Source organism: Thermobia domestica, chromosome 16 (assembly GCF_964235325.1).
Source record: "Thermobia domestica chromosome 16, izTheDome1.hap1.1, whole genome shotgun sequence".
Lineage (NCBI taxonomy): Eukaryota > Metazoa > Arthropoda > Insecta > Zygentoma > Lepismatidae > Thermobia > Thermobia domestica.
In genome coordinates, this window is record NC_137469.1 from 3,601,504 (window position 1) to 3,615,235 (window position 13,732).

At 34.3% G+C, this 13,732-nt stretch overlaps 1 protein-coding gene across 4 annotated transcripts in view; it reads right to left on the bottom strand.

Moving 5' to 3' along the window:
• Positions 1-13,732, bottom strand: part of LOC145672884 (uncharacterized) — a 169,254-nt gene that overhangs the window by 118,059 nt on the left and 37,463 nt on the right. For 2 of the 4 annotated variants that reach the window (XM_081742075.1, XM_081742076.1), the window contains exon 2: positions 1,521-1,610. In XM_081742075.1, the coding sequence (XP_081598201.1) occupies positions 1,521-1,610 (90 nt within the window). Of the gene's footprint in view, positions 1-1,520; positions 1,611-8,610; positions 8,809-13,732 lie in introns of those variants that run through there. The other 2 variants (XM_081742077.1, XM_081742078.1) reach the window with 2 other exon arrangements.

Here is a 13,732-nt window from a genome sequence, read left to right on the forward strand (position 1 = left end):
CATCAAGGAGGGTTCAAGCACACAATCTAATATCCTTTCAGGGCACGCGTTATTTTTGTGTATCTATCTATCTATCCATCTGTTTAAATAAAAATCAAAATAACTATGTTTGTGACAACTTTTGAACCACCCGACCGATCTCCATCAAATGTCCAATATAGATGAGGTTAGGGCCTTGGATGTTTTTTTATTATTTCATTTTGACGGTACAACTTACGGCAGAGGGGGGAAGGGTTGATATATAAACATAATAGAAAATGACCGATATTAGTGTTAAATCCATAGTTGTCGGGATTGCTAAGAAGGAAAGTGACACTTCCCATGCCGTTTAAATCCAAATTCAGCTCCCATTTGTACTCCTAAGCGGGGGATGGTGACATGTAAAAATAATTAAAAATGACTGATATTAGTGTCGAATTCATAATTTTTTGGAATCCCTAAATTGATTGGTGACAGTTTTGGTACCCTTTATATCCAAAATGATATGTATTCTCCCCGTGCGAAGAATGGGCATTCTGCTATATATATCGTAACGTACTGAATGTTTATTTTTCCATAACATGTTGCTTAAGGCGAGGGTTGAAATTCCGAAACCCCTCTTGTGAATGCCATTGACTGGGCTCCCATATTTCTAGACTGAGAAGCTGAGACATTTTATGACACTGTATAGTATATGTATAGTTATGCAGCTGATTCTTAATAATAATAATAATAATAATAATAATAATAATAATAATAATAATAATAATAATAATAATAATAATAATAATAATAATAATAATAATAATAATAAAAATAATAATAATAATAATAATAATACAAAATATGGTTAGATTCAGCTGACGATGAGAATCCAAACCTGAAATCAGTCAAGAGGGCGAGCAAAACTTGAACGAATCAATCAAAGAATGCTATACTTTCATCAATCAATTACGGAACACTAACGGAATTAATCAATCAAGGGACGCAAACATTTAATTAATCAATCAAAGAATGCAAAACATTAATCAATCAACTAGGTGACGCTAATTGAATTAATCAATCAAAGGACGCAAAAAATTAATCAATCAATCAATCAAAGGGCGCAAAACATTAATCAATCCACTAGGTGACGCTAATTGAATCAATCAATCAAGGGTCGCAGAAATTTAATCAATTAGTCAATCGAAGGACGCAAAACATTAACCAATCAACTAAGTGAATCAATCAATCAAAGGACGCAAAAATTTAAAAAATCAATCATAGAATGATAAACTTGAATCATTCAATTAAGAGACGCTAAATTTAAAACGCTATATTCTAAGCAATTAATTACAGGACACAAAACCCAAATCAATCATTCAAAATGCATACATCTGATTTCATAATTAAATAAAAATAAAAATAAAAAGGTTTTCATGCATGAAGAAAGAAATCAAAAGCTAAATTCCATTCTACTGATACAAGAGAGTTAAATTCGTTGGAATTTGGAACTCCCACTGTCTGTACGCCCCCTAAAAGGAAGATGAGCGTCTACTTACTGTAAGCAGAGGCGTTGCTGTCTTGCACCATCGTTGCAGCACGAGATAAAACATCCAATGGGGATTCGGCTGCCTCCATTGACGGATTCCCTGACAAAAATACAAGAATAATAAGAATACATATAATTCTCACTACGTATACATCACAACATTATTATTATTATTATTATTATTATTATTATTATTAATAATAATAATAATAATAATAATAATAATAATAATAATAATAATAACGAAAGTTCATATCCCTGATACCTTAACCCAGTGATCGCCAAACCGGCGATCTCGAGTTCTAGTAGCTCGCGGGGACATTTTCGGTAGATCGCGTTAACGTTCCGGTTTGCTAACCTTAATTCCTTCTACTGAGTTGGCGCTAACGACAGGGGGCGCTGACGACAACTGCTTGTTTCTCCGCGTAAATGCCATTGTCAGCCTCATCTCAGTTGATTGTATACGCGTGGAGTAGTTGTGCACGTTGTTTTTCGTGTGTATAATAGACATTTGCTAAACGTTATGTTTTTCGTGTGTATATTAGACATTTGCTAAACGTTATGTTTTTCGTGTGTATATAGACATTTGCTAAACGTTATGTTTTTCGTGTGTATATTAGGCATTTGCTAAACGTTATGTTTTTCGCGTGTATATTAGACATTTACTAACTTGGATAGTTTGAATTCATATTTACTAGATACGTAAGTTTATAGGCAATAAACAAATGTAAGATTAAAAAAAAAAAAAAAAAGATTGGTAGTTCTTTTGGTTGGAAGCTCACAGTAGGATTTGAAAACGATATGGCAGCTCTAAAGTTTCATAAGTTTGGCGACCACTACTCATAATCCCTCAGTGTCGATCTACATATGAAGTTTGATCTCGCCTTCTTCAAATGCTTCCGATCTACTTATATGGCAGTGATCGATCTCCCTTTCTTCACTTTCGATTTGCTTAAGAGTCTTCATCCGGGCGAAATTAAAATACCGCTAATTTTACAGCAATTATGTGATATCTTCAAATAGATAAAAGATAAACGAAATGTGGAACAAGAGCGCCCTAGACAATATCATTTTACATGAGACACCGTTATCACGACTCACTTATCTGCTTTCGATTTCGAGCCATTTTGAAAATCGACATTTATTTTCGCGTTTCTAAACAGCTGAAAATGGAAAGCCCCTAGGTGACTTGTGATAACGGTACCTCACGCAAAATAATATTGTCTAGGGCGCTCTTGTTCCATATTTCAATTATCTTTTATCTATTTGAAGATATCACATAATTACTGTAAAATTAGCGGTATTTTAATTTCGCCGGGATGAAGACTCTTAAGTGGCACTGTTGTCATCTCTCCTTCTTCACATGCTTCAAACATCACTACGTGGTAGTGATTTTTTTTTTCAGTGCAATGTTTAAATTGGCATAAGTTCTAACTTATTTAATATATTCGGGTCGGAATTGTCTCATCTTAGAGGGGCCGCGGTGGCTCAGTGGTACAGCATTCACATCTGCTGCTTGGGGTTTCGGGTTCGATCCCAGCCCCCGTCAAGTGAACTTTGTGGTGGCCAAACACCGTGTGCGTGGGTTTCCTCAGGGTTCTCCCGTTTCCTCTCACTTCCTTAATTTTACCATTTCATTCATTTCTCATCATCACAGTCTCATTTAGCCTAGCCGGCATAATTGTGGGACGTAAAACTCAAAGATTTTGTCTCATCTTAGAGTATGCTTTGGGAATGTGAGTTAAGGATCTAAATCTTAAATACCCTTCGGTACGTAGGGTACAATGACGACTTAAATCACGGCGTCACTGAGAATTAAATACTCGTAATACAGAATTTTATTATGCATCTTATATAGTGCATCTGCACGTCACCATTTCCATACATGTTCATTCATTGCTTATTTCAAAAATACTGAAAGGGCATGGTAGCTCAGTGGTAGAGCGCCTACCTCTGGTGCGTTGGGTTCCTGGTTCAATCCCCGGTCAAGTAAGTTTGTGGTGGACAACATCGTGTCCGTGGGTTTTCTCGGGGTACTCCCATGTCCTCCCACTTTCTCACTCCACCAATACTTCCATTCATTCACTTGCATCCCGGCGAAATTAAAATACCACTAATTTTACAGTAATTATGTGATATCTTCAAATAGATAAATGATAATATGGAACAACAACGCCCTAGACAACATTATTTTGCGTACTGTTATCGCGAGTCACCTAGTGGCTTTCCGTTTTCAGCTGTTTAGAAACGCGAAAATGAATGCCGATTTTCAAAATGGCTCGAAATCGAAAGCAGATAAGTGAGTCGTGATAACGGTATCTCATGTAAAATAATACTGTCTAGGGCGCTCTTGTTCCACATTTCGATTATCTTTTATCTATTTGAAGATATCACATAATTACTGTAAAATTAGCGGTATTTTAATTTCCCCGGGATGAAGAGACTTAAGGATATAATCGTTGAACGTTACTGAAAGATTTCATTTCAATTCATTTCAAGACTGAAAATGTTCAAACATTAAAAAAAGAAAAAAAAAACTCCAACCAAATATATAAGAAATAAATTAATCTTAAAATTCATGAATGAACATAAAGATGTCATTATGTCGAATTCAGATACTATCCAGTAATAGGCCTTCTGCATTTTGTTTCTTCTAACTGTACCGTTGAGACAAGATCAATTGGACAGAGAGAATAACAAACGAAGATATTTTAAACCGGATAGGAGAGAAGAGGCCACTTTCAGCCAGCATCTTTCGTACGAAGGCCAATTGGGTTGGACACATCTCGCAAAGAAATTGTGTATTTCATACCGTCAAACAAGGGAAAATGGAAAGGAAGCGAGGAATAGGAAGAAGAAGAACACAACTGATCAATGATTTGAAAAATAGAAGAAAATACTGGAAGTTAAAAATAAAAGCTGAAGATCGAAAAACGTCGAAAAAAAATCCCCAGGCCCAAACGTAAAGGCAAAAGAAAACAATCTCACTATATAATAATTCAGGAAACCTCAATTAGGATTATGCCTAGGTTTTCAAAGCTCGTTAATGCTAATCCAATGATGTATCAAGTCCATCAACTAAACCACTACTATCATATCTTTGTGCGTGTCAAATTGATTCCTAAAAGTTTAGGAGGTCTCTCACTCGCTTCACCTCTAAAAAAAACTCTAGCTGTGGTTTTGGCAAACAGAACAACTGTGCTGTAGTAACACCAAAAAGAAAAAAAAATCAATTGCCAGATGAACATAATTATTTCTGACGTAAACTGAGTGATTGGTACACTACACACATCTTGTAGGAAGGTGATCAGTTTTGGATTCAAACTGCCAGTAACAACTTTATTCACCTCTCCTCGGAAACATTTAACAAATAGATGTATTAAAGAAAATCGTCGTTAAGCATCAACTGACACAGTTTGCTGGATTAAGTGAATTACCCTTGACAGATTTTATGGACAGAGTATATAAGTGTTGGTACGTGAAAGATGGACAACAAATGTCCTGGATTGAGTTGAGTTCATTTTCAAATTAACGTCCCATCTCGCGTATTTATATGAGATGTGGACCTACTGATTAACATGGAATATGAACTACATGAGCTCCCGCCGGAAATCGAAGCCGGGTCTCCCACGCCAAACCGTTTAGCTAAGGATTATTGGTGACATCATCTTGTATTGGAGATAAGGACTATCCGTAATCCAATAATTCACGAACAACGTAATTATTATAGATCTCAAAATTTAACTTTGCATTTTGATTTATGCAAATATATTTGGGATATTAGTGAAATCTACGTTTAAAATAATGTTTATGTTCTTTCGCCGAGTTTCATCCGACAATCCGTTCTCGAGTTGTGATTATTTTCAAATCATTTCAAGTTTGACCACTTTTCGGCAGCCTGAAACTCCGAAATTATATATATACTGACTTAAACTATTATGTTTGGCAAAACCGCTTTGTTTTAAGCCCGAAACGGAAACATGACATGAAATTTTAGGAAAGTATTGCTATTTCCATTGTCAGTTTCTCAGTTTAGATAGTGTATATTGAGAACGGAAGGGGTGCACGTGCTGTTTTCATGTAAGCATTCACCTTCCAAAGCTTTTGGTGTTGCTTCCGAACATTATCTGTTCGGCTACATAACAATTATGTCGGTCCAGCGTCAGGATCTATGAAACATCGTAGAGAAATAATGCACGTACAATTTCATAGAAATCGGAAACTTGTTTACAAAATTTGGCCGAAACGAAAAGAAGTGAGACAGAGGAACAAATCTGAATTAAATGGTTTGGGAACCAATTGGACTGCTAATCAATTTACAGAACCCCCTCGTACGTTCGGAATTGGAGACTCTGTTCGATTACCGGTGGATACTCGTTTGGTTCAGTTTCCACGCTAAAGTGTATGGCCACGTTTCGTATAGTTTGAGCGCTGAAAGAGACACAAAATCTTCAAACAATAATTTAATTCACAAATGTTCATTCTTTATTACCCGTTTTGAAAATCTATTGAGCTAATTCTAAGATAATTTTAGAAACAAAATTTTAAAGGCAACAATGTAAAATATCAATTAACTATTGTGTTTTTGTTTTATTTTATTGCAATTCTCTCAAAATTATTGCCCACTCTTGAGTAGAATGAAAATGAATCCATTACATGGTCTACATATCCAGCAAACGGAGTCTCTCATGAAACGTTCTCAGCACAGAATTTTTTCAACGTTATTAAATACAAACGTGTCATTGTATTCAAAAAGAATAGTTCTTAATAGTCTAAAGACAGCCTCTTCAACACAATCGGCAAAAAATCACATTTTTATTCGTTTATAGATGTAACACATATCCACAATTTAAGCCGTGTTTGTCTGATATTTCTTTTTGTTCGGAAAATTACAAATATATATTTTTACTTCCATTTTTGTAATAATAAAAAAAAAAGAATGATCAAACACACAGTGCATCAAAAGATTGCGATCTTGGCCAATAATTAGTTTTTTTGGGGGGAGGGGGTGATCAGGGGCCACAAAATATTTGGACGGCCCTTAAATCGAGTTTTCGTATTTTCTACGGAATAAATACATCATACTGGGTTAAATAATAGTTTGGGTTTGGCTACACTATATATAGTTCTCCAGATATAACGCCTACAAGAAAGTGTTTGGTTGAAATACATTGGATCTTTTGATCTAAAAATAAAAAGCGAAAGTTATATTCTTTCAACAAAAAATGTATGCACTAGCAGTATTATTATTATTATTATTATTATTATTATTATTATTATTATTATTATTATTATTATTATTATTATTATTATTATTATTATTATTCCAATTATGAAAAGATTGTCCATTTCAATTTACAAAAGCACAACAACAAATATTTTTAATTTCATGGAAGTGGCTAAATATTGGTCTACCAGCAATAATTTTAAAATAAGAAAATGCAGGCTTAAATCTTGTATTTGGCAGCTAGTACAACGAAATTCTCAACTTGTACACTGTACTATATAGGCTTGTATTAGTTCAGACCCCTATTTTGCAATTTGGTTTTCTTTATGTTGTGGATATTATGTGATGTGGAAGTTTGTCCGACCACTATTGCACCCAATTCACATTTACTTATATATATATATATATATATATATATATATATATATATATATATATATATATATATATATTAAATAGATAATGTAACATTAAATTGTGGTAATGTGTATAAATGAATTAATACTAAACATATAGCAAGAAAGTACTCCAGAAATGATATTCTTGGTAGTCCAATTTGCCATTTCGAGCAGACAAATAAATCAATGAAAATTTTAAAAACGCTTTATATAATTATTATATTTAAAAAAAAAATGTTAGCTAAATTTTCTTCGTTTAACTACACGCTTACATAAAAAAGTAACATACACACATTAAAGAAATTCATCGAATGACATTATATAAAGCATTTTTAAAAATAGGCTACCTCAAATTCAAACGTGACATTCCACACCGAAACAAATTGGATTCAAATACAACAGTAATAATAATAATAATCATAATAATAATAATAATAATAATAATAATAATAATAATAATAATAATAATAATAATAATAATAATAATAATAATAATAATAATAATAATAAACAATTGCCCAGTTTTGAAAAATATTACGAAAAATATTACAAAACTTCAGTAAGTCGTAAATTTTATCTAACCAAATCGACGTATTATTAAAATCTATATTATTTAGTGATCAATGCTTTTGTCATCCATAAATTTACGTTCTCTTTAAAATTTGAACAAGTAACTTTGTTAATAATTCTTTAGAATCCATTCTTTACAAAATTCCAAAATAGGGAAGAGTGAAGTTACCTTGATACAGATGAATTACGTCGTATTCTGATAATGTTGAATACATACGTATTTTTCTATTGTATTATTTTGTTGGAAACGTTTGTTCCACTCTACACTGTATGCTTGTATTCATAAATTTTAAAAAAAAAAGTACAAGGGGAAATTATATAAAACTACTATCCTATATTCCACCTAAAAAAAAGTGTATCAGAACACTATATTTACCTGATATTACTCTTAAGTACTTGAATACAGAATATTTAAATGTGGGTCTGATATAATTTTCAAATTTGAAGATATTTAACATGCTATTTGAAACAAGAATGACAGTAAATATTTGAGCCATTCTGCCGGTTAAGACTTCTATATTATTACAAGTTAACCAATCTGTACCTTCAAATGTTGTTAACTTTTGCCAATAACAATGCAAAAGACGTTAAAATTGTTTACGAAAATATGCACTAACACTGTACAAACATCATTGAACGTGGTCGTAAAACCACTATTAATTCCTTACAGTAAACAATCTTTAATAGTTCTGGTATTGATAACATGATTCACTTGTTCTGTTAATATTTGTTATATACATCAAAATTTACACATACTTAATATAATTTTACGGAGGAACACACCCCGTAAAATGTCAATAGAATTGTTTACACAGAGGGAGGGAGGGTGAGGTCCAAAGGCATGCAGGAGGAGGGGGCCTGCAAAAATTTTTTTTTGCAATCTAATATTTTCGTTAATTACTCACCAATTCCACGTCGCTTAACTTCAGTTCCTTCACAAGACAGCACCACTTCGAACTTCATACACTTTTTTTCCTCGTAAAATTATCCAACACTGAATACTATGTACTACACACAATCACACCGTGCCCAGTCTGGTCTCTGCTTGCCCTCAGCATGCAGGAATGTATGGAATGAGAGGACTGCAGAAAAGAATGAAGCCAATACAGCAGACACTCTGGAAAGTGCTGCCACCTACACGAAACAACGGAAAGTATCGCTGACGTGATTGGTGTGTGAGTTCGTGCGCTGTTGACTGAAACGAGCCTTCTTCCTGAGGCGCGGAAGAGATGGACCAGCGTGGATTTTTGCATTCGACAGATGAATTATCGACAATTTTCATTCCTCTCCTTCGCCACGTGACCATATCTCCTATAAACTATCCCAAATAGTGCAAAACAAACAATAATAATTATGTTGCAACTGCGTGCCAGAACATGTCAAAACTTGCTACAATTTACTGAAAAAAATGGCAATTTAATAAATAATTCCACTGCCATGGACAATAAAAATATAAAGATCGTTTCAAAAAGTACAATTGCATTTAGAAGGAGAAATATGATTCCTAAATAAATTCTCAAAATTAATTAATATCTCGAATTCAAAAATTAGAACTTAAAACTCTTTGACAATTCAACTGTTACAACGTTATCCTCTTTTCATTGGTCTTAAAAATTATACCAGGAATTCACCTGGAAAATGGAAGGCATAAATTCCCAAATAACACATGGGATGAGACTGAACATACAGCGTTAAGAAAATTCATCTCTGGATCACAAGAGAATCATGATTCTGAGTAAAATACAGATGAATGACACACTATTATGAATTAATCATATACGTTGAAATCTATCGAAAAAAACATGATTCATTATATACAGTGGCGGCGATTGGACGTTAAAAGTGGGGGGCATATATATATATATATATATATATATATATATATATATATATATATATATATATAGATAGATAGATAGATAGATAGATAGATAGATAGATAGATAGATAGAGGAAATGTGTTATGACAATCTTCCAATCTTCGAAATTATTGTTTATTTATGTCTAAAAAATGAAATTTTTAAGTTTTACGTTCCACGATTATGCCGGCTAGGCTAAAGGAGACGGTGAGGATGAGAAATGAATAAAATGGTGGAATGAAGAAAATGGGAGGAAACAGGAGAACCCCGAGAACACCCACGAACATGGTGTTTGTCCACCGCAAAGCCCACTTGGCGTGAGCTGTGATCGCACCAGGGACCCCAAGCACCAAAGGTGAACGCTCTACCGTATTTATCTTCAGTATATAGATATTTTAAACAATACGACAACAAAGTGATCTATTGTTGTTGTGAACATCAGAAGTTAGAGGAATGTCATATAAAGGAAACTCTACATTGTTTTGAAAATTGTATTTTAGGAAATTGAGTACTTTTATTCGAATCTTGATTTTAAAATAATTTCGAACTTAAGAAATGTATATATTTCAATATTTTTGTATATTTAAGGAACTCGTATATTTTAATCAAACGACCCTATTAGCAACACCCAGGTAGTAGGAAAATTGCAATTTCCTAATGTTAAATCCACCAAAGGGATCAGTAACCGCCATTCTTTAATGAGAGGTCACTAATCCATGATAACTTTATGTGTTCATGAACTGAACGAACAGATCAAACTGTGGGTTCAAAGTACATCCGACAGGAAGACAAATTTGACGGTCTCTCCGTCGAATGAACCGTTTTTAATATTTTAAAGCTCAATTTAAAAGAACATAATAAACCAATTACTAATGAAAAAATCGTAATAACATCTCGAAGTGGGATTTCATAGAAACAACCAGTGATATTGTAGATAGAACTAAATATGCTTGGTTTCATGCTGCACTATGATATTCAAGATTAGGCTACAATAAATTTAGAAATCATTTCGTCGAAAGTACCATATTTATTTATTTAAAGATACTTTATGGGAGCGTCTGGAGTTGGAAATACGTCATATGTCTGGGTTGGCAATGGTCAAGCGACGACCATACCCTCGGGCTGTAGATGGTGGTGTCTTAGGACAAACTTCTTACTACATAACGAGCAGTAGAACGGTAGTGTGCAGTGAGCTGAGCAACGGACTTCTTTGATTTCAAACGAGGGGAAATTGTTGACGCTCAATTACGTGATGCGAACGTGACGAATGTGAAAAATGTGTTGTGACAAGTGTCCAATGTGATGCCGGCCTACAAACCCATGGCAAAACCAAATCAGCGAAAGGGAACAATGGTCGTAAGAAAACCCTCAGTAACATGTACCACACTTTAAAAAATAAAACACCATTGAAACACTTTTAGTACAGATGTTGAGGGGAAAATTGTTGAAATAGTGTTCATAAAGTGTGCTTCGCTTGTCCAATCTCGACAGACAGTTCGAAAACAAAGTGTTGACATACATTTTGCACATTTTGTACATACATCTGCGATATACCTGGACAATACAGTATCTACAAGGGGTGAATATATTCATCTGGAGATGTTCAAAGAGTATCGGTAATGTGTACAGTGCCCTACTGTGTCTAAAAGTAGTTTCTGTATTTTTTGCAGTGCACCGAGCATTAAAGTTGATTGTAACTAATACCCATTTCGTGACTGCAGTACAAGTGATAGAGGAACTCAAGAAGCATTACAGTACGATAGACATATGGGATCGAAGTTTCCTCGTGGTTATATGATTAGCAAATGCGTCTCCGGCATGTATACCAGGGTTCAATTCCCGGTAGCTGTGATTTAGTCTACATTAAATTGTAGGTCTACGTCTCAATGTTGAAAGGGAATGGTCGAATGCATTACTCACTTGTCCAGCGGATTTGTGGTGCTCATGTCTTTGGGGTGCTGTGTCATTAACACATTGGCTCTCCTCACCGTTAATGCTGGCTTTCCAGACTGGAGTTGGCTACTTCTTTCTTTACAAGTAGCTCCCCAGTCGTCCTCACGATACTGAGTGGGTGTCGCAATGCCAACTCATCTGGTGACTACGAACGGTTACCTACTTTTTGACTGACCAAACCAGGCACTGATTGATGTCACTGATTTTACGACAAGGGAGTACTCCATTGCAACATACATAGAATTAGGGATGCGCACGAGACAAGATTTGTGGTTGTCTCGTCTCGGAAATGTGCTGTAAAAGTAATGTCTCGACTCGAAAAATGTATATTTCTCTATTGGAAGAGCCGTGTCTCGACTCGAAATTTGTCAGGAAAATCCTGTCTCGACTCGTCTCGTGCGCACCCCTACATAGAATAATATGCAGCGTAAGAAAAGTTCAGTAAAGAAGTAGACCCTAGTATTTTTAATATATATCCAGTTGTTCGTGCATTTCAATCTTATCATTAAAATATGAAACGTTTGTAACGCATAAATTCTTTCTTTCGCGGAGATTAACATGGTACTAGAGGGGAAAAACTGTTATATGAGAGCTGTACTAGTAAAGAAATATTTCTTATATATAAAGAAAGTATATTTTTATATGTGAACGAAAGTTTGGAGGAAATCTTAGGAATATTTTGTGCACACGTGCGAACAAAAAAGAAAGAAAATGTTTTGAATTCCTTGCTAGCTACTTGAAGGCAGGTCAATCACTTGATTTATCAACCTCATTCCCGTTGATGTTATTTACTCGTTAATTGCAGCTTCAATTAAAAATAAGTTATTCATCTGTATATACATATTGAAAGGATACTTTATCTCTTATAAGCAGCGACGACGCTACCTTTAATATCTTAGGGATGCAAATGCAGAGGCAGAATTATTATTATTATTATTATTATTATTATTATTATTATTATTATTATTATTATTATTATTATTATTATTATTATTATTATTATTATTATTATTATTACAAAGCCAATTGTTTTTTGTACCAAAAATGATATAAGTCTATGTATAGATAGATAGATCTAGATAGATAGATAGATAGATAGATAGATAGATAGATAGATAGATAGATAGATAGATAGATAGATAATGAAATCTTTAAGTTTTACGTCCCACAATTATCACGGTTAGGCTAAAGGAGACGGCGATGATGAGAAATGAACGAAATGGTGGAATGAAGAAAGTGGGAGGAAACGGAAGAAACCCGAGAAAAGCCACGCACACGGTGTTTTCCACAACAAAGTTTCATTTGACGAGAGTTAGGATCGAACCAAGGACCCTATATACCAGAGATGAATAGTCTACCACTGAGCCACCGCGGCTCCAAATATATATTACGTAATACGAGTAGTACTTTTTATATTACTTATATATATTAGTACAATACGAGAAGTCATGGGACAGTCGTAATTCAGGGGCACTCGTCCCCTTGCCCCTCTAACGTTGTCTGTTTATAAACAACGTTGGTGTAATATTTTGCTAGGCATGCCAGGAAGGAGGGCATGGTATCTTGCTTCTGAGAAATGAAATTAAATATTTCAGTTTAACATCCCACTATTATGCACTTTATAGGCTAAGGGAGATAATGATTAAAGCAAGTGAATGATGATCAGAGGCGTACGAATAAAATTTCTAGGGGGTTCATCTCTATGCTTGCTATATTATCTGATATTTCTGGTATTTAATATATTTGGTTGGCTATATTACGTATACATTTTCATAAGCCAGGGGGCCGTGCCCCCCTTTGGGCGCCCATGATGATGATGGGAAAATTGGTAGCATGAGTAAATGGTAGGAAACGGGAGTACCCCGAGAAAACTCAAAGGACACGATGTTACTTCTGAGACGGTACCTTTCAGAAGCTCTTATAATAATGTTTATTCTTCTGAATAGTGTAGCCCACGAGAAGAGGTTGAAGACTGTCTCGTCATTAAAAAAAAAAAAAAAAAGTGAAAGTACTATCTTGTCTGCAGTGTTGACAATTTGGAGGAAAAGTAGCTAAATCTAGAAAATTCGACTTCCAGGAAAGAGACAACACTTTTTTTTTTCGATTAGTGACATTTTTGGTGATTTTTAAATGGCGACTTGGCGATTTACTTACAACTCTAGCTACTTTTGTGCTGCAAATAAATTGTTTTTCTGTAATGAAACACTATTAATTT